This window comes from Apodemus sylvaticus, chromosome 21 (genome assembly GCF_947179515.1).
Source record: "Apodemus sylvaticus chromosome 21, mApoSyl1.1, whole genome shotgun sequence".
Classification (NCBI taxonomy): Eukaryota; Metazoa; Chordata; class Mammalia; order Rodentia; family Muridae; genus Apodemus; species Apodemus sylvaticus.
The window spans coordinates 51,377,525-51,402,916 of NC_067492.1; the positions used below are offsets into that span (position 1 = coordinate 51,377,525).

The 25,392-nt window shown below is 46.7% G+C and overlaps 2 protein-coding genes across 6 annotated transcripts in view; both read left to right on the forward strand.

Moving 5' to 3' along the window:
• Window positions 1-25,392, forward strand: part of Mmaa (metabolism of cobalamin associated A) — a 441,074-nt gene that overhangs the window by 324,780 nt on the left and 90,902 nt on the right. The gene's annotated exons all lie outside the window — the stretch shown is intronic.
• Smad1 (SMAD family member 1) overlaps window positions 1-25,392 on the forward strand; it is a 62,298-nt gene that overhangs the window by 8,501 nt on the left and 28,405 nt on the right. Inside the window, exons 1-2 of one of the 5 annotated variants that reach the window (XM_052166203.1) lie at window positions 15,313-15,336; window positions 18,144-18,724. In XM_052166203.1, the coding sequence (XP_052022163.1) occupies window positions 18,325-18,724 (400 nt within the window). In that variant the 5' untranslated portion in view covers window positions 15,313-15,336; window positions 18,144-18,324. Of the gene's footprint in view, window positions 1-15,312; window positions 15,337-16,706; window positions 16,872-17,859; window positions 18,034-18,143; window positions 18,725-25,392 lie in introns of those variants that run through there. The other 4 variants (XM_052166201.1, XM_052166200.1, XM_052166202.1 and 1 more) reach the window with 4 other exon arrangements.

The window sequence follows — 25,392 nt, forward strand, 5'->3', positions numbered from 1 at the left end:
TTAGGAAATGAGAATAGATTCTTAAATTCCTACTAGTCCCTTTTTTGTTTGGTTTTTTTTTTTTTTTTTTTTTTTGGTTTTTTGGATTTGGGTTTTTGGAGACAGGGTTTCTCTGTGTAGCCCTGGCTGTCCTGGAACTCACTCTGTAGACCAGACTGGCCTCGAACTCAGAAATCCGCCTGCCTCTGCCTCCCAGAGTGCTGGGATTACAGGCATGCACCACCACCGCCCGGCTTTATCACTGCTTTTTATATAAGTAATTAATTGGAAATGTTATTTGTGTATTCTGAACTAAGAGACATTTTGATTCATTTATTCTTGTAAAATATTCAACAATTAAAACAGATTTTTAAAAGTAATTTTTAGGCCCCAATTCCTCCTGGTCTGTTGGCCATATGGGATTACAGGCGTGCGCCACCCCCGCCTGGCCCCTTATTTTTTTAATATGAGACTAGAGAGAGAGGGTGCAGAGGTGAGGGGACATCATTAAAGAGTGTGATTGTGATCTGGAGCACCGGTGACAAAACACTGACCCTGTAATGTCACACGGGGAGGTGGCTCCCTGTGTGAAGAGCGTGCCCCACCAAGCCCCCAAAACGCTCACATTGTAATTTTGGAAAAATTACTCTTAGCCTGTGATTCTTTTCCACTAGCAGCAAAACGGAGAGGATAGGACAGCCCAAGATTTGCTATGGACATGAAAGAGAAGTGGTTTTGTATTTCATCTAGTTTGAAGCCTGATTTCATGTTCTACCAAAGAAAAACTCTGTGTAGCTTTAGAGATATTAAAACAGTGTTAAAATGTTGGAGGTGCGTCTCCTCAGGGGCAGTGCAGAGTCACGAAAGGCTCCTCTGGAACCAGCCGCCTGTGAGCATTCAGCTTTGGGAACTGCTTAGACAATCAATGGTTTTACAGTTATGAGTGTTACCAAGGGCAGCACCTCCTCCAGTCCAGTCCAGTTGAAGGAGTGCGGGAGGAGGAGTCTACTGGCCTCCGGGACTGCAGAAGAGGTAACAGCCGGAATCTTTGGAGAAGGAAGGGCAGAAATAAGTACGTTTGGGAATTTGTACTAAAGCGTTTTCCTGACAGCTGCTGGGGAAGGTTTTTAGAAGGTGTGGTAAACTGAGAGACAATCCCTTTAACGGGGCAGATAAGTTATTTAGATTGCTCAAAGCCTTTCAAAATTACTATTCTGAATTTATTCATGCTTTTCTTCAGTTGGTTTCCCACCCCAGTACTGGGATTAAATATCTGTGTCCTCTGTTTGCTTGTTCTTTTCACATCATTCATTAGTGTTAATTTTGACCCCCCAACTCTGACAACACATAATTAACTCAGATAGATTCTGGGATGGAGTCTTACTGTGGTCGTCGGAAGGAAGGCTGGCGAATGGCAGTCTGAGGGCATTTCCACTCGGTAACTGCCGGGCCTTCTAGATGTGCCTCCAAGAGCCAGATCCAGAGAGGAGACGATATATTGATAAGACAAACGTCCTGTCAATCGGTACGCACCAAGGGTGCAGACAGCCTGACCGCAGGTCTCAACAGCACTGTGGTGGCCACTGAGAACCTTCCAGACACAACAGAAAGCAACACCCCAGGAGAAGAACTTGGGGCACTTCACAAGCAGACACATGGGCTGAGGAGCACGTCCTGCAGCAGTTCACCCCTGGGAGGGCACAGTGTTGCTCTCTTGGCCCTTAGTGACTTTCTCCCTGTGGGTCAGGACGGGTCTGTCTGGCAGCAGTGGGCTTCTCTCAGTGAAGGAGAGGAGCCCAGGATTTTAGGGCAGCCGGAGGGAAGTGGGAGTTGTGGGGGTGTGAGGCACATGTAACCGCCACCCATTTCCTCCACAGTAGCCTGTTTCCTTCAGGACAGGTCTTGGGGCCAAGGGTCACCTCGCTAGAATTTCATGTTTCTGGCGCTGTCAGGGCTCCCGCACATGCGAGTGGCTCAGTCAACTGGCAGAATTAATGAGCCTTGAAGACACTAGTGTTTCCTAGCACTCTGGGAAATGGGTTCCCTGCTCTCCTGCCGGGTTGTAGTATTAGCTTTCACAGCGACACTATCTCATTTATACAGGGTAACGAAGATGTCTTAGAATGTGGCTGTGATGATGGAGATGGACTGGTTTATGAAGAATCAGTGAGAAAAGTTCCCCTGTGTAGTAAGACCTCTTTTAAAACGTTAAAAAGATTTAATCTCCTGGTTTTCTGTTATGGACAATAGTTAATGGGCAGGGGTGTAAAAGGGCTTTTCATGCACTACCCAGATGAGGGCTGCCGGTGGTTGGCAGGATCCTGACCCAACTGAACCAATGTCTTGCCTCAGCTTCAGGTGTAAGGGTGCTGTGTAGCCACCAGACAGAGTTTGTCTGTCTTCTCACCATCGCCTTTAAACGGCCTGAGATATTTTCGACATGGAGGAGAAAGCTTGCATAGCTCCCTGTAGGCTCCATGTTCAGGATGTGGCCATCCCCTCTCCGTCCTCCACCCTTCAGGATGATGGATGAGTGACTAGGACGAGGGCCCCTGAGTCGGTGTGCATAGCCATGTCACCCAAACAGCTTCAGTTCAGTTGGACAGGAAGAATGAATGCTGAGATGCGAATTTTATTAAATATGGTGGCTTTTCTTTTTTAAGAGAATGTGTGTGTGTGTGTGTGTGTGTGTGTGTGTGTGTGTGTGTGTGTATTTGCGGACAGCTTTTGGGAATCTGTTCACACCTGCCACCTTGTTTGAGGCATCACTTACTGTGTCTGAGCTGGTGATGTTTGTCTGTGAGCTTCTGAGCAGTTCTTCTGCCTTCCCCTCTCCGTCCTCCACGGCAGTGCTGGGGTCACAGATGCACACCCCCACCTCCATTCTCACATGAGTTCTGGGGATCAAGCTCAAGTCCCCAAGCCTGGCCAGGCCATCTCCCTGGCCCAGTAGCTTTTCTTGATGGGGAATAAAGTGAGCCCTTACAAGAGGTCAGGACAGTTGGGGTGTGTGGCATGCCCTCACATCTGTGACAGATCCTGGTTTATCGTTGGTCCTTGCTGGCTTTGTAGTCTGGGGCAATTCCTAACAACCTCATTATCTTCCCTATTGTGCGCATATACTTTCTGTTTAGTTTGTCTGAGCTTGAGGGAACGTTTGATAGGTTTTAAACGTTTTTTTTTGTTGTTGTTGTTTTTTGTTTTTTTTTTTTTTTTTTTTTTTTTTTTTTTTTTTTTTTGCTGGAAGAAAACCCGGACATCCACAGGATCTGCACAAAGAGTAGATGACATTTGTCTGTGCTTGAGGACAGCCTTGTCAGTCAGATTGTGCGGGATGAGATGCTTCATGTTTCAGGAAAGCCCTCTCCTCAGAAGGCACCCCTGTGCACAGACACACTGTGCACACCTTGGCTTCCTGCACATCCCGGGCCGTGTGAGAGGGAAGAGAAGTGTGTAGCTTCTATTCTGAACAGGCAATCCAGTTGGTACAGGCACTGTACCAGGCACCGTACAGTGACTAACATGAAAGGCTGGATAATAAGCTGTTGATATTGTGTGGCTAAGTTTCAAAGGCAGTTCACATATGCTTGGGCTAGTCTCAAAAAAGGAATGGGTTGGGAAGGAAGTTTGATGCACTTGGTAGGGAGTTCTAAATTTTTATTATTTTACTCCGTGTGTGTGTGTGTGTGTGTGTGTGTGTGTGTGTGTGTGTGTGTTTGAGCATGCAGGCAAACCATGCTGTGCCCATGGAGGTCAGAGGACAACATGCAAGAGTTGGATCTCCCCTTCCTCTGTGTGGCTCCAGGGGATTGAACCCAGTGTGGAGGCAAACACCTTAACCCCCTTCAGTCTGGCCTGTCTGGAGAAGAGGCTCCTCCCAGCCTACTCTTCTCCCTTAGCTTTCTCCAGTCAGTTCCTGAATGTCTAAAATGTATATTTATACTTACTGCGTACCTTACAGAATTTGATAAAGTTGGGATAAAGGATCTTAACTATAGGGCTGGGGCTAAGGAACTTGTAACTCTGAGGAACCGCACAAACCTGCCGGTCCAGTCTGCCCTCTGTTGTAATACCTTTTATTTTAGTTATCATGTTAACGCCACTGGGTTCCTTGAGGGCACCGCAGGGTGTCCCTCAAGATCACTGTGTGAAAGCACAGTGGGACATCTCACCTTTTCTGTTAAGCACAGTGGGTCTCGTCTTGTACTCCAGACACTCCTCAACAAGCCTGCCCATAGGGGACCTGATACAGTCAGCTGTCTGCCTGACACACTGGATACATGTGAAGGGCAGAGGCTTCCATTTTGATGCTTTTGAAACACGTTAGGTACCTTGTGGATATGAACCACGGCTTTCCTGCTTGGCGTGGGCAGGGTGTGGTCTGCCCTAAGTCTTGAAGCACATCAGTTAAACGCTGAGGGCTCTTGCTCTGTCTGTCTTTAAGGAGAGCCAGCATGTGGGGCTGGAGAAACGATTCAGCTTCTAAGCGCACTTCCTGCTCCTGAAGAGGACCAGACTTGGTTCCCAGCACCAGCAGCAAGCAATTCACCACCGCCACCTGTAACCTGCACCCCATGGGTTCCAACTCCCTCTTCTGGTGTTTGCAGGCACTGCAGTCATGTGCACACACAGACACACACACACACACACACAACTCATAGTTTGAAAGGAAACGATGTGTGTTTTGGATGCCATGCCCTCCTCCCTAGCAGGAACCAGAAACTCCTCAAGTTGAAGAACTCACAATGCAAGGAAGTCAAGCTATGGGGGGGGGGGTGCAGGATGCTTAGATTGCAGGGGGAGAGGTGAGGTGTGGGACAGCTGAGCGTGGTCACCTGTCTTCGTCTGGGAGATTGTTCAGTTGGCACAGTCTGGGGACAGGGCATGGGGTTGCAACTGGTTTGTAGGAGCAAGAGGCCAGGGGTACATCTCAACTGCTGTCATGGGAGGTGGAAAAAAATCTTGGAACAGGGCATGAAAAGGAGGGTCAGGAGGCAGGAGGATGACAGAAGTGGTGTGGCTGACAGGTAAGTTTGCTTTCTCTTTCCTCCTCTGCCCCACCCCCACTGCCCCACTCCCACCCCCCACATCTTCCCTGTAGACAGTATTGAACTTGCAGCTGTGTGTTAGACTGTACAATGAGTGTTGTGGTATTTTTAATCTTACTAAAATAAGATGCTTGAAAAATTCTTGGCTACATTTTCTTCTATGCTGGCTCAGTTGGCAAAGTATTATCTCAAGAACAGGAAATGAGCCTAGTAACTTCATTTTTACACTTTTATATTTTTAATAAAGGGCCTTAAAAATAAGTTTTTTTTTAAATTATATTCACTCATTTATGTGTATGTGTATGTGTCTGTGGGAGGGGGCAGGAGTGCCGCGCGCACACACATTTGGAAGTCAGAGGACAGCTTTCGGGAGTCTGTTCTCTAGGTCCCTGGATCAGAATCAGCAGCAAGCACCTCTCTACCTGCAGACTCTCATTGTCAGCCCAGAAGAGAAGTTTCTAAAAAAGAGTTTAGTATTCCAGTCAGCTAAGAAAGGGGCCCAGGAGTGGAGCGCTGCGTGGCCGTTGGCCCGATCTTCCTTGTCTAGCTTCACCTTACTGGAAACTCTGTGGGTCGAAATGAACAGGATTTTGTCACGGCCACCCTGGTGAAACCCTTGACTCGTGAGAGGACAGATCGAGAGGGAAAACAGCAGCAGCAGAAATAAGTTAGGAATGGGGGGGGGGGTAGAGCCATTAAATAAGCTACTAGACAAATTCCTCACCTTCTGCATTAAACAAGGGGTGTCTCAGGAAGCAGGGGGCCCTGGGCTAGTTCCCTTGGCCCACCGTCTGCAGGGCACTCAGGTTTTAGTCATGCAAACTCTAAAGTAATTCAGACCTTCCAGGGTTCCCACTGCGATGAAGGGAATTGGTGTCTGGCTAGTTGAGGATTCCTCTCCCTCATTCAGATTTCCATTGTAAGGGACCCACAGCTCAGGAGTCAGAGGAGAGGTAGTGGCCTCAAAGAAAATGACAGCGTTGTCCGGTTCCTTCCCCTTGCTCCTGTGTGTTCCTCAGTAGATAAATAGCCCAGAAAGGTGCCCTGTGCCAGTCTCCAGAGCACTTACAGTGCCTTGTGCTTCCTTCCCGCCCCACTGTGCAAGCCGTGCTAATGGGAAGTCTCCTCAGCCTTCTTCCCTTTCCTCTGTGCTTTTAGGCCAGTGGTGAGCCCTTTAAGGATTTGTTCAGCTGTGGATTAGTGGCCACTGAGACCGTCCAGTGCTTGAGCAGGTACTCAGGTTCCCAGCCTTCCCGAGAACTTGGCGTTGGGGCTTTCTGATTGGTAAGTTTTACAGGGCTTACTGGATAGGACTGGATTTATCCGTAGCAGAAAGGCCTAAACTGTGGGACAGGCAGACTTTCATCTATGCTTGCGTATATCTAAAGCTTGGTTTTTCTAAATATCCTGAAAAATGGCCTCTGTTAGCTCTTAGGATGGAGAGCTTACTGATGGACAAAAACTACCAGTCGGGTTTCTCCTCCAAAGCGGCTGCAAGTGATGGTCACTCCGTAGGCGTTTGGGATGCTGATAACTGGCCTGGGTTGATCCATGGGAGAGGGAGTTCTGGCTGTGTTCAGGGCTCTCCAGAGCTCATCCCTACAGTGAGTGTGCCCAACCCACAGGTATACTCTAGCGAAGAGGCAAAGACAGTTGTGAAGATGTTCAAGAAATTGAGAATATTTTCCCCTCTTTTCTTGGTAATAATTGTGTGTGCTGAGAATCTTGGTCTTCAAGAACTATTGACAGAAAGAGGATTTAACGGGAAACAACCTTACTTTTTTTTATAGTAGGATACCATTTTGTAAAATTGAATTTTTGATCCTTTAGCCAAACTGCTTAATAAAAGAACTCATCCGTATCCATGTTCTATTTATCTAGGTAAGATCGTGAATTCTAAATGGGCACAGGGATGCAATGTTTCTCTGAAAGTTCATTCTGTGCAAATGTTCCTTCAATTCCTGTTCTATTTATATATGTAAAAAGTAGACTGCTCCTCCCCCCCCCCTCCGTGGGTCACAGTGCTGCCAGTGTTTGATGCTACAGAGAGGGAACCTTTTACCGATGTCCAACTTTTATTATTGGGGTTTTAAACATGAAAACAAGAATCTGGTGAAAGAAGTGGTCAGCTCCTGGGCCGGCAGCTCAGACCTGAGGCTCTCAGCACCCGCCGACTCTCACTTCTGTTTGTTTCCATTGTTTACAAGTGTTCACATATCCTCTGTACACAGCCTTGTGTTTCTTGTAGACTTTTTGAAGAGGTTTCATGGGAGAGACACCGATTGGTAATGTCTTTTAACTGGAAAAAAAAATCCATTCTTTTTCATGTGGTTCATGAATGTATCTCTTTCTTTTTTTGTATTTTCAGTAATAAGCACGTGCATTCAGTGTATTTAGATCTGGTGTTGTTAGATGTCTGTTCTTTTGAGCAGGATATGGACACAGATCTTTGCTGCGTTCACCTGCTGAAGCTGCCTTCCTTTAGCACTATCAGTTCTTGATTTCTCTACATCCTTTGCCGCCTGAGACCCTTCCCCGCCATCCTCCTGGAACTCCCCAGCTCTGATGGGCTCTCGCCCTGTCTGTCTGTCTGTCTGTCTGACAGTCACTCAAGGTCTCACTGCCTATTGCCCACCTCCTCCCTCCTGCCTTGGGTTTGAGACAACCCCTCTAACGTTCAGTATCTTGGTCACCATGATGCTGGGGTTTAAACTTCTAAAGATTAAACGGGTGTCTCCAGCCTTGTGTTTAACTGCTCTCTCTGTCCACACAGGCAGCCTCCTTATCAAGACACAGCAGCATCTGACTGCTTCTGACTGCCTTGCTGGTCCTGGGCCTTTAACACCTTCTGTCTCAGTAATTCCCCCGACGCCCCACCTCCCCCTCAGCCCAGCAGGCTGCCATAATCTTGTTAAACTACTGGTCAGATGTGCCTGACTCAGCTCAGGTCTTCTGACAGTCGTTCCCACCTCAGACTGGTCCCCCCTTGCCTCTGCATCCACCCTTCATCCATGCTGCCCTCCAGCCACGTTGGGCTCCTGGCTTTCCTGGGACATTGCGGAGGATTCCAGAGAGATGGCCTGTGCACTTTCCCTCTGTTTCCCCGGCTTCTGGGTCTTTCTCAGGTGCTGTTCTCTCTGTGAGGATGATTCCTTGATACCAGAACATGGACACCAAAGATTTCAGGACACTGCCTTTGTCTCGTGCTTACAGTTGTTCTTAGTACCTCATTGGTGTTTGTTGAGTGAATTAAATAACTGTGGAAATTACCTTTTTTTTTAAGCATTAAAAAAAAATAAAGTTAGAACTTAATTAAACAAAAAGAAAATTGAACCAGTTTCATTTGACATACTTAAGTAACATCAAAAGGGCGTCACTTGACAAGTTGTCATGATTCTTCTCACAGTCGTTCCCACCTCAGGCTGGTCCCCTGGCTCCATTAACAGACTGTGTTCAGATGTTTCGGTGTGCTGCCCTTTCCAGACCATTCTAATTATATATTCACATTTAATCCTTGTAACAACCAAGTGAGGTTGGTGGTAGCATTAGCGTGCTGTGGCAAAGTAAAATGGGGTTCAGAAGAGGCAGCAGCTATTCAGTGGGGAGCAGTTGAAGCCCTTTCAAATTAAAGACTCTTGTTTTCTAGTTAGGAACCATCATAAAATGACAAAAAAAAAAAAAAAAAAAAGCCAACCCAAACCAAAAAGACCTTATTTGAGAGCCTGAAAAACAGGCCCTGGCTAATTTTGGTTTTAGTCTGCCTTTTGTTTCCATTTTGAAAACATAAAGTAAATGGTTAATGTTAAAATTCCTGACAAGGTCAGAGCAACAAGTTTTATTTCTCTCACCTGTGCAGGAAGTGGCCTCCACCCAGCCTGACTGAATTAGGAGGGAAGTGATTTTTTCAAGTGATAAAAAGAAATAAAATTCCATGCTCTTCCCACAGGAGGGGCTCAACAATTGGGAGAGTGGCGTGAGACCATATGTCGGTTTGCAAAAGGATATAACTCGTAAAGATGTTTCCTTCGATGCCTGTGATGAACGTGGATGCTTCCCCTCCGGAGGGTCCTGATTGAGTTAGGCAATTAAGATCGGAGCTGAAGGCTCTAAATATAGTGAGCGAGTTCAGGCCGTCCTGCCCTGTGTACACCAGCGCGCTGCACAGATGTGGCCGTTGTTACAAACAGCACCTGCAAGTCCAGTAGAAAAACAGACGCATGTTCTGAAAGATGCGAGGCCGTGGGGGGGGGGGAGGATGGACGGTGCCTCCCCCCTGTGCTCATGTGTGGACATCGGTGGATTTGCTCTTTAAAGTCTTGTTTTTTAAAACCCCATTCATAAACTTTTCATTTTCTGTTTTTCTTCTTCTTCTTCTCCTCCTCCTCCTCCTTCTTCATTCTTTTTCTTTTTTCTTTTTTCTTTCTTTTTTTTTCCCCGAGACAGGGTTTCTCTGTGTAGCCCTGGCTGTCCTGGAACTCACTCTGTAGACCAGGCTGGCCTTGAACTCAGAAATCCGCCTGCCTCTGCCTCCCGAGTGCTGAGATTAAAGGTGTGTGCCACCACCACCCAGCTAACTTTTCATTTTCTTTCCAGCCCTTTTTGTTTTGTTTTGTTCTTTTGGGGTCCCACTATGTAGCCCCTGGTTGGCCTGGAACTTGCCAGGTAAACCAGGCTGGCCTTGAATTTACAGAGATCCGCCTGCCTCTGCTTCCCAGGTGTTGGCTAGAAGCTTTACAATACTACCAAACCTGGCTGATGGCTGGACTTTTATGTCTATAAATGTTGGCTGAAGTGTGGGTTCTTACTCCGTTGTGTTCCAGAGAAGTTACCTAACTTCTGAGCCTCCAGACTCTTAGTGGAATTGAGACAGTAGTCTGTGAGATGTAGAGACAGCCACTGTCTCCCCAGACAGGAGCTCAGCTAACAGCACAGCTCCTGGGCATGAGAGGAAGTTTGTCCCATTTAGCCGGCTGTACTCTGTAAAATTACTGTTTAAGATAATGGTCCAAAGAGAAGAGTGCTTCTTGTTTTTGTTGTTGTCTGTTTGCGCATTCATTCGTTTTATTTAGGGGTTCATCTTTCCTGCACTCAGGACTGAGCATCCAGGTGAACTTTTTCAGGGGAGGTCAGGGGTTTCTGGGTCTGCCCGAGGTTCCTTCGTGCTGATTAAAGAAAGATCATCCAGTCGGCTTTAGGGGAAATGCCAAGGAGATGGAGAAAAACCAAGTCTGGTTGAACTTGGGCACAGTAAGGCTTTAATCTCCTCACCCAAAGAAGTAATCATCTAAGGAAATTTAAAAAATACCCTAAAACTTGCTATTGCTTCCAGAATGTAAGTGAAATGAACCAGGCCACCTTGTTCAAGCCTAGATGTGTTGGGGGGGAGGGCTTGTGTATGCAGAGGGTAGAGTTTTCTAATATCCGAAAGCTACATTGAGACACATACCTGATCATCTAAGTATATAAACTGCAGCTGTGTCCCGGGAAGCCCTGTTGTGGTCCATAAATTCTTTAATTTATCAAAGGGGCACTCCTTGGGAAGTCAGTGTCACAGTGTTTGCAGGTCTGTACATCTGGGTTCTACACTCTCCCTCTGCTGATTTCCAAGTCTTGCACTTAATCAACACTCTGAGAGGCCGTATGGTTATCAGTGTGACCTGATAGGCGGTCACCCTGGAAGACTGGCTGGTGATGCTTGCACCTTAAAGGCACCTGTACAGCTGGGCTCGCTCAACGCCCTGGGCTCTCTTCTTTCCTTACCTACTGCCCCTCCCCCACCGGGGGAAATCCAACTCTAGAAAGGATTTTTTTAAAAAAAAAATGAAAACAAGGTAAACTACACACAGTGTGTCCCAAGATTGAGTAGATTTCTGTGATCTCTGAGCATCCTCACAATGTTTCTTATATAGGAATTTTGTAAAAATATATTTCCCCCTGGACTTGACCAAGAGTTCATTTTAGCCAAATTTTCTGGCAGTGAAATAAAGTCTTTAAAACCTGTCTCAGGGGCCAAGAGAGGGTTCAGTGGGCAAAGGACCTTGCTGGTAAGCCTCACGACCAGGGTTCTAACCCACATGGTGGGAAGGGGGAATCGATCCTCAGAGTTGCCCTCTGACCTCTGCATGAGCAAGGAGGGGTCACATACTCGCATACACACACACACACACACTACATAAACGTAATCGGAAAAAAATCAGTTAGATTCCACAGAGGGAATGTTGAGGGGTTGTGTAACTTTCAGCTTCCTTTTTGTTCTGGGATTTTCTCTCTGGCTTTGGTTAGCAGTAAGCCTGGTTGTCTGTTTGACCCGAGTTCCGATGGGGTGTCTTGAGAGTCCAGTGCTGTTTTGAGTAGGAACAAGAATGAGTGGGCAGTTCACCTAGCTCTGCCCGCAGAGGAAATCCCTTCAATGGTGTGGGACCAGACCATAGCATTTCTACTAGAAGGTGTTTTCTGGGCCTAACGTAGTGAGGCCCGCCTTCATTTTTTGCTTGTGTAATGACGTTGAGTTGTATAGTAGCTTCAACTTGTCTTTTCTCCTGCCTGCCAGATCTTTCCACCTGACAGCTTTCTTTTGCTTGTTGGGGGAGGGGGATACATTCGCCAGATGGTCACACACTCCACCTCCTTTCTGATGTAACACAGAGCCTTTGCTCAGAATCCGTGTGTAGACTAGGCTGTCTTCACACCAGAGACTCACACGTTTCTGACTACTAGAGTTCCTGCATGACCGGGGTTCATGATTCTCCCTCTCTATTCCTTCCACCCCTTTAATCCATCCGGGTCCCTAACCATCGGAAGCGCTGCCCACCCTCTGGGAATCTTCTCTGGAAAATCCCCGGACTGATAGACCCTGAGGTGTGGGTAACTAATTTAGGTACTTCTTAACCCAGTCAAGTTGACAATGGAGATTAACTTACAAAAGGTGTTGTCTGTCAGGTGATGGGGGTGTGGCTGACTTGGGATTCTGTTGTCTGGCTTTTCAAGTAAGAAATGCTTAACTCCATTGCAAGTTTTATCTCTTTGGTTTTCTGAAGTTCTGCTTAACTCCTTGGTCTAATCTCATGCAGCCCTAATGATTATAACGAGGTTTTCCTACCCACCTTCTGACTTCCACATCTGATTCTTACCAACAAGATTCATTGTATTTCTTCACTGAATTACAGGTTCTGAGGGCTTTTCTTTTTTATGTTTTATAATGTTCCTGGCAGTAAGCCAGTGGCGGGAAAAATTCTCACAGACTTTGCCTTTTTGCTCTACAGTACCTAGCCCTCTGTTAACATATGGTTTCTGTGAGTGTGAGGAATTACATTTTTTTTAAATCCATTTTAGAATAATGAAAGTTAAGTTATAAGCCCCTGTGTGTTCCTCTTAGCCTCTTTTTGATGTTCCAGTTTAAATGTTTCAAGAATTCCCCTGCCTAAAATTAGACGCTGGGATAGGTTAGCTGGGCCTTTCTCTCACGCTGAATCGGAACCCCTCCCAACCCCCCACTATACCAGCAGTTCTCAACCTGGGAGTTAGTGCCCCTGCGGGGGTCAGCAACCCTTTTACATGGGTCTCCTAAGACTATAGGAAAACATAGAGATTTACATTACAGTTCATAACAGTAGCAAAATTACAGTTATGAAGTACCAACAAAATAATTTTATGGTTGGAGGTCACCACTACATGAGAAACTATATTAAGGGGTCACGGCATTAGGAAGGCTGAGAACCACTGCTCTGTGCAGTGACGCTCTCCGGTGTCTATGCTGCTATGATGTCCCGTGTCTATGGCAAGAGGTTTTTCTATATTAAAAATAACAAACGACACAGTTCTGTAAGCTTTCTCCCAGATCATATTTATTCTGTATGTCCAAAGGATCAGTCCATCTGGGCAAAATGGTGGCCATGGTATAGTCAGGAATACAGGCCCTGAATTGGTTTGAGTTACTAGAAAATATCTTTCTTTAAAAAAAAATATGGATCAAACAAAGTCTTTATAAAGCTTTTTGATGAACAACTTACCCAGCCTTTAAGCAGTTTCAAAGTAAAGTTAATCAATACCCTGTGCTTTTTGTTCTGCTCAGTACACTCGATCGCTGTGTCCTGATACCATGCTTTAGTTAAGACGGAAGGACTGGGGAGGAGTGGGCGGCCTGCGGCAGGCCCAGCTGAGCTCTGACCTGTCAGTTACTTGTAAAGGCACTGTGAGCATTCCATCTTCTTTTTCTCAGTCATTTTCTGAGAAGACCTTCCTAGAAAATTTAATTATCCCCTCAATGCATGCATTTTGTCTAGCCCCCTGTTTTCCATGCCAGGGTAAGAATCGACAAACAGCCTCTACATCCAAACTGAGACCGTGAGTGAAAGTCTTCATCTTCTTTCTTTTCTTATTAATGTCAGACTCCTGAGTCCTTATTAAAGTCAGGCCTTCACGCAGATGCAGATCTCAGAGTCCAGGGTTCCGAGGAGCCTGTAAACCTCTGCAAACTGCACAGCTTCCTGGGCTGTTCGTATCACGTTTCAGCTCTTGGTTACATACAGCACCTAATTCAGTAAGGGTTCGTGTAAAGAGGTCTGCCCTGTTGTTCCAGGAGAGTATAAATCTTCCATGCCAACACATTTTTAAAATGAGCGTGTGTGCATATGTGCATGGTGTGTGGTGTGTGTACATGTGAACATACACAGGCCATGGTGTGTGTGTGTGTGTGTGTGTGTGTGAGAGAGAGCGCAGTTGGATTTCTCCTTCCCATTCTACATGGGTCCAGGGGTCCACCTCAGTGCTTGTTGGGGACAAGCACTTTCATCCATGCCTCCACCTTGCCAGCCCACAATTGATTTCTTAAAATATCAGCTGTTGGTTGAACCCACAGATGCAGAACTCATAAATGTGGAGGGTCGACTGTGCCTTCAGATACAAGCTGGAATGACTGTTCAAAGTTTCTGAAGGAATTCAGGGCATTGATGCAGAGGCTGCATTTTGCCAGTGTTTACACAATTAGGTAATTACATGTTTCTTTACTGGATGAGGCACAGATAAGGAAAATACCATTGTGCAATTGGCTGATTTAGTTTCCTCTGACACAAAGCAAATTATGCTGCAATTAAAAGTATTTAAATCTTACTCCTCTCCACATAAGGCATAATACTATGTAAGTTTCAAAAGTTAGCCATTCAAAAATGAATATTCTAATATCTTTGTCAGCTTCCAGCCGTGTGAATTGGAATCCTTCTCGTGGCCCAGACTTTATAAGAGAAGTTCTGAACTAAGAACCATTTTTTAAGTTATCCTTTTATTATTTCTGGAGCTGGATCACACTATCAATCCAATTATGGGGTGGGGGATAGGCATGTGAGTAAAGGTTCCACAGAGGCTTAAGGCTAGAGACATTGGATTTCCCTGAGGAAATCAGTGGTGAGCCACTGGATGTGAGAGTCTGGATCAGAACTCCGGGCTCTGCAAGAAGAGGACCAGCTTCAGAACTGCTGAACTAACTGTCTCTCCTGCCTCCTCTCACCCATCTGACCTCTGAGAGCACAGTACAGACGGCTTCTACTCCTAAATGTGTGTGTGTGTGTGTGTGTGTGTGTGTGTGTGTGTGAGACAGAGAGAGAGAGATGTCTTTTGTACCCCTGTGTGTTGTTTGATTAGCCTTTTTGTAAGCACTGGTTGGAGTGTTTGGGGAAGCGGGAGACAGTAGTCCCTGGCTGCTGATCGCCCTCACAGACTCACAGTAGTCCCCTCTGTCACCCACTCACTCTGCGTAGTGTTCCCCAAGCCGGGTTTCCGAGCAGAGGTTCAGGGCTGATAACTAACAGTTGACACTGGATGTGTGTGCCGCTGTTTTCCAGTGATAGGTAATTCTATGATGAATATCTTGGTGTGAATTATCTCCCCCCCCCTTTTCAGTTTAGAATATTCTTTCTTTACAAGTAAATCTAATCTTTCGATGAGGAGACTGGGCTGGCTGCAGTGCTTCCTCATTGGTTTTTTGGTTTTTTTGGTTTTTTTTTTTTGGTCAGTGTGAAATGTTTGTATTTGCACAGGAGGGAAGGAAACCTCTGTGTGCTGACTCATGGTTTTATGTTGCGCTTTTAACTGATAAGGCCAGTTAGCTTCTGATAGAAACTAAGGCAGGAAGTACAAGAAGGGACAGAAGGGGACAAATCCGGCCGGTTGTCTTGCCAAGTGTATAGAGCTCATTTTGAGTTCCTCGTGTGAGGTGGGCCCCCTGTTAGACTTGAGTTTGGAAATGTGCTCAGTCGTCTGTAGTTTTGATGGCCACCATGCTCGGATCCCAAGCGATCTTTTTGGTTTGCTTATTGTGAGTACCGTTCAGACTGTGACTGCCAGGGGAACACTGTTGTTCCCACTGTGGTGTCTGCTTTCTTGACTGCACTGCCTTCTCTGTGTTCCTGAGTCTCACACTTCAACCTCCCCCTCAGATGCTCCACCGCCCTTCCCAGACCTGCCCCTCCTGCTTTGGCTTCTGGGACTGTAGGCCTGACCCTTAGGATTCCTCTCTGGTGTCTGAGCGCGGGCAGGTTAGGACTTTTAACCAGACTTAGGCAAAGGGGGTTTAGACTTGGCTCTGCCTCTCACAGATTGGCTTGCGTGTAGAGCAAACATTTAAGTTCTACTTCATCATGTCTAAAGTGAAGAAAATGGAAGCCCCCTTTCAGAGGTCTTTGGTATGGCCCTGGGGAGTGTTCAGGACCTCTGTTGCCTGCAGAGTTCTACCATCCTTCACAGACTGAGGCTTCCTCTTTGGACAACTTCCTGAAAGCCCTGGAGTTAATTTTTCACCTCCTTTTTGTCTTTTCTGTTCTGATTTGACCCTTGACTTCAGAGAGTTTGGTGGGGGCTTTATTCCCATGAGCTGACCCCCTCCCAGAGGCCACACCTCCTAATACTATATAGTACACTGTAAGGCTATGGGACACACACACACGTGTCAGCCTATATGCCTGCTTCTGCCTCGTTGACAACAGTTCCCACTTCCTGTTAGTTACCCTTGGTTCTTGGTCAGGGAGCTGAGAGGGCTCAGTGCAGTCCTGCGAGGCTGTCCTCTGCTCCATGGGAGTCACTTGGATGCTTTCACCTTGTTCTTTCCGGGAGTTTTCAGGGCACTGGTCCCTGCCCCAGCTCCCCAGGTCTAGTTCCGGTCCAGGTGTGTACAGTAGCTGCTTTGAGGGGAATAAAGATCCAAGAGGAGGTTCTTAGGTACCCCTGTACCCCAACACACTCATTTTGTATGGTAAACCCTCTTCCGGAAAGAACTCTAAAGTGACTTTGAGATAAATAACCGCTTCTATTTGAAAGCCAGTTATTAAAATATTAAAAAGCTATTGGGTGAGGATAAAGGGCTGGGAGAAATCCAAGGTCTCTCTAGTTTGCTGCTGGAGGCCCAGAAAGAAGCGGTCTTTCCAGTTCTGAAACAAAACAAAATAACAAAACAAAACAAAAATCCCCAGAAGCTTTACGACAGTGAATAAGCATATATATCAATAGGTGCTTGGGAAAAACCGAGTTTAACTTTTGATAATGGCTAAACTTTGTTTTCTCTCCTTCCCTGCTATATGAAAACTTCAAAATAACTAGTAAATTTGGGCGACTCCCTAGAAAGGACAAGTCGCTCTCTCTTGACTGAAGGTAAGCTGTTGCTCTTTCAGGAACTTGGGGATGTGGAATCTTTTCATCTTAGTGTAAGCTCTTCCTGGTGCCAAGTCGGTCATCAAACATTTACTGAGAAGCTGTCCTGTGCCAGGTTCCATGCATACTCCAAAGATAGGAACATTCTGAGATGGATCGGTCAGGCCGTTTCCTCCAGCAATGAAGACGGAAACGCAGATTAGCCAGGTTAGCTGTGGCGACCGTTTGTGATCATTGTTTTAAGTCTGAGGATCAGGAAGACTTTCCCCGATCTGTTCCTGTTATTGGTCCTTTGTGATTTTTCTATTTTATTGGAAATTTGTCCGTCTTGCTGAGAGATTATACCGTTTTATTAGCGTTTTAATTTTAGAGTTTTCTATAGTGTACTTCAAGAAGTAATTTCTAGATCCGCTGTGTTTTTCTTTGGATTTCAATCACTGTCCACCTCCCCGTATCTTATATTTATAATCATTCAGTTAATATATTTCATCTGTACTGTGGTTTCTTCTTTGGCTCATGGTTAAAACCTGACTATTCCCAATAACAATATTAATGTTGATTTCTTGCTACACTAAGACGGAGGAATCTTATTACCATTCACTATGCGTGGTTGTGTGCAGATGATGCACATGAAGAGTTGTCCGCCTTGGTTGTTTTGTTTATTCATTATCGAGACAGAGTCTCACTGACCTGAGCTCGAGCCCTCTCGGAGTGGGGTGATAAGCAGTCTGCTCAGAGCTTGGGAATGGATCTCAGACCCTGTGCTGACAAGGGAGCGCTTTAGGCCCTGAGCGCCCCAGAGGCGCACAGAAGCTTAGGCTCCAAAGGATTTTTCTCCGTCACCTGTTGGTTTTACATATAAATTTAGTCACAATTTTACACTTTCATCCTCTGTCAGCTCTTGTGTATCAGTTAATCACCAGTCTCCCACGAGGAGTGTCAGTTGCTGGAGTTTCGATTCTTTGCAGTTTTGTGCCTGTCATCTGTTGAGGCTTGTCGCTTGCTTTCGTTTACATAGGAGGTGATATGCAAATTGTCCCAGTGGGTCTCCGTGCCCAAACACTCATATGACCTTTGTCCAGGGCCTGGGTGCCGCTGCGAGCAGTCTCTTCCCTTCCTCTTGAAAAACTGCCAATCCTGCTGCCTCAAGGCCCCTCCCACCCTTATAATCTAATTTAACCCTAGTGAGTTCCTCAGAGGCTCCAAACCCAGTACAGTTGGTCGCAGAGGGCACTATGCCTTTAACGTATGAATTTGAGGAGAATGTAGCCCAGTTCCTGGCGTCATAGACACAAATGTTCATGGCCTTAGCGTGGGCTTGTGTCTCTCTAGTGAAGTCACCGAATGGTGAATGGTGAGGCTGAGCAGGGTAAGCCAAGTCTGTACAGACAGTAGTTAGTACCTGGCATATATTAATTAGCTAACTGTGGCGCAGTTAGAGGTAATTTTAAAGGCAGCTTCTTGTCTTTTCTTTTGCAGGTGCTAACTGGGTTCCTCACTGGAACAGGAGGGACAGTATTTTCTACCTTTCCGAACCACAGACCGAGAAGCTAAAGAAAATCTATGTAAATAAACTGAAATCTCTGTTGGCTTTGTGCCCCTCCCCCCGGAGCCGTCACCTCACCCTGTCTGAGGAGCGTGTAGAACTAGACCTGTCGCTATGAATGTGACCAGCCTGTTTTCATTCACAAGTCCAGCTGTGAAGAGACTCCTTGGGTGGAAACAGGGCGATGAAGAAGAGAAATGGGCAGAGAAAGCTGTGGACGCTTTGGTGAAGAAACTGAAGAAGAAGAAAGGGGCCATGGAGGAGCTGGAGAAGGCCCTGAGCTGCCCGGGGCAGCCGAGTAACTGCGTCACCATTCCCCGCTCCCTGGATGGCAGGTTGCAGGTGTCCCACCGGAAGGGACTACCTCACGTCATTTATTGCCGTGTGTGGCGCTGGCCGGACCTCCAGAGCCACCATGAACTGAAGCCTCTGGAGTGCTGCGAGTTTCCCTTTGGCTCTAAGCAGAAGGAAGTCTGCATCAACCCCTACCACTATAAACGGGTGGAGAGCCCTGGTGAGTGATGGGCACCCTGTGGGCCCCTGAGTCCCACTGAGGTCAAAACAAAAGCACCTTTCTGTTTTGGGTTGTAATCCCAAACTTTTGAGGGGGTGGGATTCTGTACGTGTGCAAGAGAAAGAATGCAGGAACGCTCCTATGTCAGTCAGCCTCCCCTCACTGTAACAAGCACCTGTAGCCATCACTGTGTACAGAGAAAAGGTTCCTTTTGGCCAGGAATTTGCAGGTATCAGTCCTTGGTTCGGTCAGCCCCGTACTCTCTGACCTGCAGCACAGCAGCGTCCTGGGGTGGAATGGATGGCAAAGAGGAGCTCATGACTTACAAGGAAGGGGCGTGAGCCCTACTGTCCCCTTCGGTGCCTGGGACATTCCTCACGAGGCTTTGGGGACAAGACATCAGCACTTGAACATTTAGCGAGTGCTTTCCAGGCCCACATTTAACAGCCCGTGAGTATTTCATGTATGGTCATAGACTTACCTCTTCTCTCCTGAGTGACACTCTTTCTTAGGAACAGGTTCTGAAATTGGATTTTGTGTCTGAATTTGCTTTGAATGGTGCACATTGATTCTGTATATCTCCCTAGCAAGTTTCGCTGTGCAGTGCCTCAGAAGGAGACACCAGAAGCACAGGTTCTCGTCCTGTGCTCGGAAGGAGGGTTAGCATGGGGCACCCCCAAGGAAGGGCATCATCAGGGCAGCTGTGACTAAAGCCAAGTCATGTGTCCTGGCAAGGCCTTTTGTCATGCATGTTGAAATGTGCTGTGGTGTGTTCCCTGCGGGTCTGTTCTGTTGTGCAAGGATTTAATGCTTTTTGCTTTATATGAATCTCTGTCATGTCATGTATGGACATTGGGGTATGGTAAAAGGTGTGTAGTCTAGATTTCGAACCCATGTACAGAATCAGCTGCGGTTACAAATGTTCAGAAAAGGAACTATCTGTATTGAGCAAGCCGACCCTTCCTGGCACTTTCTCTTTCAGTTTTAGTGGTTGAAAAAGTCAGTAGACTCCATTGCTTCTGGGGCTCAGGGTTCAGCGGCTTCTAAGGAGGTGGGGTGGCCACCGTGGACAGATCAGGACAGTGCCTGTGCCTGGTGCTGCCTGACAGCGACCCCCGAGCTCTTGTTGCTGGCAGTGTTCACGTAGGCTAGCTCGCACTGGCAAGCCCAGCTTTGTGAGCACACAGCTTTGCCTCAGCAATGGACTGCATTCCCAGAGTCTTGGGAGTCAGTCAGCCCGTGATACTGGAAGGAGAACGGGGTCTTCTGATGATTGGGCTGAGTGCTCTACAGCTGTTCATTTCTCTTGATCAGGAACAGTTCTGCATGACTCACCATTGCAGACAGTAGGACAGAAGCCCCTGTCATTCTCTAAACAACCGAGTGACCTTCTTCATGGCATTTATACAGGCATCGTAAGCGATTCAGGGGTGATTTAACATGTAGGGCAGATGATACAGGTCCCACGCAGTTCCTGTGCCATATTACACAAGGGACTTGAGGGTATGTGAGACAGCGCTGGTACCAGTCTCCCATGGATCCAAGCCTCTACCTTTCTAATTTATATAGCTTTGCCCCTGGGTTTGACTCTACAGTGGACAGGTGGATCAAGTGGTTCTGTATTGAGGCATTGAAATGCTTGACCACCATTCGCAGGAGCTGGTGGTTTATGGTGTCAAAAGTCACGTGGCTCCCCTCCCTGCTCCTGTTTCTGGGATGGCCTGAGATCTCCTTCTTTTATAGGAACTTCAGACACCGGGGAAAGAAGAGTTGCTTCAGCGAGTATGGTCATGCAATGACATGTTTCTCTTAAAGGCATCTTGTATTTTTGTGCACTATTTAAGTCGTGAAAAAGTAAAGTCTAGGAATAATTTGCAAGCACGTTGTGTTCACCGCCTAGTTTGAGAAAAGGGAGTGTATAAACTGAAACTGGGTGTGACAGTCCCTTCCCGTTAGTAACCGCCATTCTGAATTCCGCATTTATCTCCATGCACATTTCATACAAACACATTGATCCACAGGAACACATAGCAGTTTGTGTATTTTAAAATATTCTATAATGGCATTAGATTCTCCTGGAACGGAGTGTTGTGTTCAATCCATAGTGTGTTGCAAGATTCTAGGATGCATGTTTCTAGGACTACCTTGTCTAGTGCTATGAAGGGCCGTCCCCTCTGTTGGGATTTCATTTGAGACGGACTGATAGATAGCATTAGGCCCATCACATAGCGTTATCTAGTGCTCTAAGTTTTGCTGTACACTTCTTACATTTCTTCTAGCTTGATTGCCAGGTGCCTTTTATTGGACCCTTTGAAAATCCGCACTGTTGTTCTGGGCTAGGACTGCATTCGCCAGCCCCTTTCCCTAGCCTTGCTGGGTCCCCATTCGCTCTGGTATTCTTTAGGCTCTGTCAAACCAGATGGGATGTGGGTTTTTGTTTTTGTTTCTTTTTGGAACATCTCATATACAGACACATGGTTTTCTTTTAGCCAGTAACTGAAACGGAGATGGGATTCTCGGCGAGTAAAAAGTATCGTGCAAATATTATATACAAATTAGATTCTGGGTACATGTGTTTCGATTGACGTGGTCCACAGGGAAAATTTTAATGTTGGGTAAGTAATGAGAAGGAGTCCTCCGAGTCAAGGGACTTACATGTCAGACATCTCGAAAGCAGAGGGGTTTGGGCACAGGGAGTGCTCTCACACCTAAGGGCCTGCACTGTTGCAGCCCCTGCCCCCTATGTAAACTGCTTATGTCAGCTGCGTAGCCCCTGCAGCTGAGACCCACTAAGAAGGGGTGGTTATCATTATCAAAAGGTCCTCTTTCCCTTGGCTCTTTAGTAGAGCTCTGTGGTGCGGGCTTCTGCCTCCTTCTCCCGCTGCCTTTCCGGTTTTCTCCGTGACTGTGTACTTGCTTTCTGTGTAGGCTCTCGGTGCCTTTCCACCTGTTCATAACTCCTTCCTCCTTCCTCCTGGGCCAGCTCGCTTCTCTTTCTCTTCCAGATCTAATCTTGCAGAGGTCTATTTAGGTGGGACTCTTCTTTAATCCCACCACGCCATGTTCCTACCCCAGAGAGATTATGCCTTTCCCATAGCCACCCGAGCTTCTTCATAGTAACCTTCACGGCCAGTACTGTTCGGCTGCTCTCTGAGTGTTAGGCAGGCACTGTGCTGGCGTCTCTGTCTCAGCTACCACAGTGACACTGATCATTGTCGGTCACTGAAAACGCTGGGACTAATTTGAACATCTGTCTTTCTGGAGGTGGGTTTTCTGTTTATCTGCAGCCTTTGAAAACCATCTTCCTCTGTTCGGTCATTTCCTTGCTGATAAAAAGAGAAACCATTCCTGGTGCAACTCCTAGTTACTTAGTAACTTGCTCTAATTCCTTTCTCTTCTTCAACCAAGAATGTTACCAGCCACTCACAGGGCACTTCTGGAAACCCGTTGAGGGTAAGGCAGAGACGTATTTGATTTAAATATACCAAGAGCTTCCTTCTATTTTTCATACCTTGAAGTGGTATTGTGCCCTCTTAGAGTGCATGTGTGTGATCATGTGACAGCTGCATATCACTAGTACTCAGGATTGATCTTCACTCGAAGACTACTGAACCGCTGGCTAGGTGTCCAGGCTGGTCAAACCCCACGGCCCTTGTAGGTTCTCCCATTCATTCATAAGGTGCTCGTGAGTTGGTCTTTAAGTGATTGAGCATCTGGGCTTTTCTTGTTCCGATACTTGCTCTTTCTAGATCTTTCCTTCAGATAGTCAAGTTTGACGAGAGAAACAATTGATTTTATTTCAAAATCTGTTCAGGCAGATTTTGTCATTGTTCTTTTGAGTATCTTCACTTTCTATTTCTTTGTCCCAAAGTAATGTCATCAGCTTAAGTAGTCACAGTTTTTCGTTAACCTGTGTCGTATATCTTGTCACACATCGCAGCCCTTTGGGAAACGTTGCCTCTTGTGCTCACCGAAGCCCTGGAGACCCTTCCTTCTGCGGAAAGGTCGTTCTCTGGCCACCATTAAAACATGCGTCTCTCAGGGAGGCCTTTGGAGTTTCCCCCTGCACGCGTGTAGACACTTGCAGGAAGCAGGACGTCCTCAGAGCTCCTGACACTCTGACCCAGCTGCTGACGTAGCAGTCCAACTGTTTGCTTGGACTTTACCAGGCTTGAGTGGAGGCTGCTTATTAGTGGTTAGATTAAATATTGCTTCTCTCTTTCTTTTCCCAAAGTAAATGCTGACCAAGGCTGAGTAAGTCACCTAATTGTGGTATTGAGAGGACCATCCAGCTGTTGTCCGCTGCTCCCAAAGCGCCTTCATGGGGGTTTCCTGTCCACTGCCCCCCTCTCTTTCTCTCTCCCCCTCTCTTTCTCTCTCTCTTTTTTTCTCATGTTCATAAAAATTAATTTTGCACTTTGAACTTCACCATGGAAGTCCTTATCAAACTCAGGTTTAAAATTCTGAGATTTTTGTCAAGAATGCCAGAACATGAGTATATTAAACACTCAAGGGCTGACGAGAAAGATTGTTTAGGGCTACATCAAGACTTTGTCTTATAAGACACCATCCCCTAAAAAATAAAGTTTGAGATTTCCATTAACAATGAAAATGGAAAATACAGCTTAGTTGACAGCCTAGGAGCTGCTGGCTGCTTAAAGTTGAAATACAGTGAAAATCTTCCTCCCCTGCTGGCTGAATGTGGGCTTCAACTCCAGCCGCCCTATTCATCCTGGAAGAAAATGTTTTAAACATTATGGAACCGAAGAAAGATTAATTATTGCCCAGCAGGACCAGGGCAGGGGAAGTAGACACCGAGGAGAGGGGCAAGCTGTGTGGGTCCTGAGGAGGCCGGAGTGTGTCTAGGTTTAACAGTGTCGAAGTCAGCAGCCTGTGTTGGTGGCATAAAGCTGCACATGACTCTATAAGGACCTCACCTAGAAAAGTGCTCTGTGGTCTCACAACTCAGTCACCCCGGTGCTCTGCCCAGGGTCCCTGTAGCTTGGTGCAGAACTGCCTTCCACTTAGTCACAGTGGAACCTGGTTTTGATTCTTTGCTGGGCTCGAGATCCCCCCCCCCCCCCAGTGCTGGCGATCGTGGGGACAGTGGTGGGCAGCTGTTCCAACCACACACCAGCTGTTGAAACCCCAGAGTCCCGCCCAGGTGAAGTGAGCTTTAGGGTTAGGTAGGTTAGGCAAGAGTCCATTTCCAACTTAGAGTATTTTGACTCAGGGTTTATTCAGATGGGACCCCATCGTTAAATCTCTCTGCATCTGGGCAAGAACTAAGCTTGCTGGGTAGGGAGCAAGTATTGGTGTTATTTGAGGGTTTTGAGGTTATAAGTCAGATACCAAGATGTGTTCATCACAAAGATTTTGAAGATTGGAGATAAATTAACTATACTAACAAAATAAATTAAAACAAGACAGCATGCACTGTGTTCCAGTACATATAAATTTCTCTTCCTTCTTAATTTATAATAAACATAGGAGTCTACAGGAACTATGCCCACCAGAAAAGACTGGCATATAATTATAGTAGCATATGCTAAATTGAATAACAGGTATGGATGGAGGGTGAGCTAACTCATAATCCTCAGAATTGCACCGACAGGACTTCCTCACTTGAGAGACACCCACACACTGTCCTTCTGACTCTACCCATGGTGTAGGGCAGAGATGTCTGTGTACGGCCACCATCTCAAAGAATTTTTTTTTTAACGTATATGTGTGCATTTGGAGGTTAGCCAGTCTTGGGTGTCATTCTCAGGAACACAGTCCACTTCTTTGCAGCAGAGCCTCTCACCAGGGTTGACGGTCACCAGGCTTGACTCTTGGCCTGAGAGGTTCAGGGCTACTTCTGTCTCTGCCTGCCCGGTCTGGGAGCCCCAGGATTTGTAAGTATAAATCATTGTGCCTGGATGGCCGCTGGACTTGGAATAAGGGTCCTCATGCGTGCAAGCCAAGCACTTCACCAACAGACCCACCCCAAGCATAAGAAGAGGATGTGAAGGTTTCTCGTATTTTGTGGAGGAGCACAGGGCTGGCACATGCCACCGTATCCATGCAGAGGTCCGCGGATGACGGCTCCGGAGTCGGCTTCCTCCTTGCACCTCAATTTTGAGGCAGGGTCTTTCTTACCGTTTCTGTATCTGGAACTCACAGGGTGCTTTGTTGTGTTTCTTCTTTAAAGCTAGACGTAGAGGCCCACACCTGTCATCCCAGCACTAGGACAGCAAGGGGAGTCAGAACACAGCGGCAAGAAGGAGAGACTAGGCCTCAAATCTGAGGCCATTTGATGAAGAAAGTCCTTATAACGGAAGTAGACTGTAGACCATCGGTTGTGATAGGTCAGGAATCCTGAAATTGCACATGTAGAATCAGTGAGAAAGGTCCAGCCCATGGTGGACTGGTAAAGTGGGATTCCTTAGGAATTCAGAATAGGAAAGGCCGTGTGAAGAAGACACCGGTTTCCTTCAGTAATGTTGTGAGAACATGATGGGGGGGGGGGGGCTGGATTTAAGCTTCCACTCACCTTGTGCAGTTTGACCCTGAGCCACTTACAGCCCTGTGAGGGAAGCTAAGGGTTGCCATGGTCCATCTGGCCAAGGTTGCTGTGAAGATCACATCAGTCGCAGTGTGTGAAGAGACCTCCGCACTAGTGCATT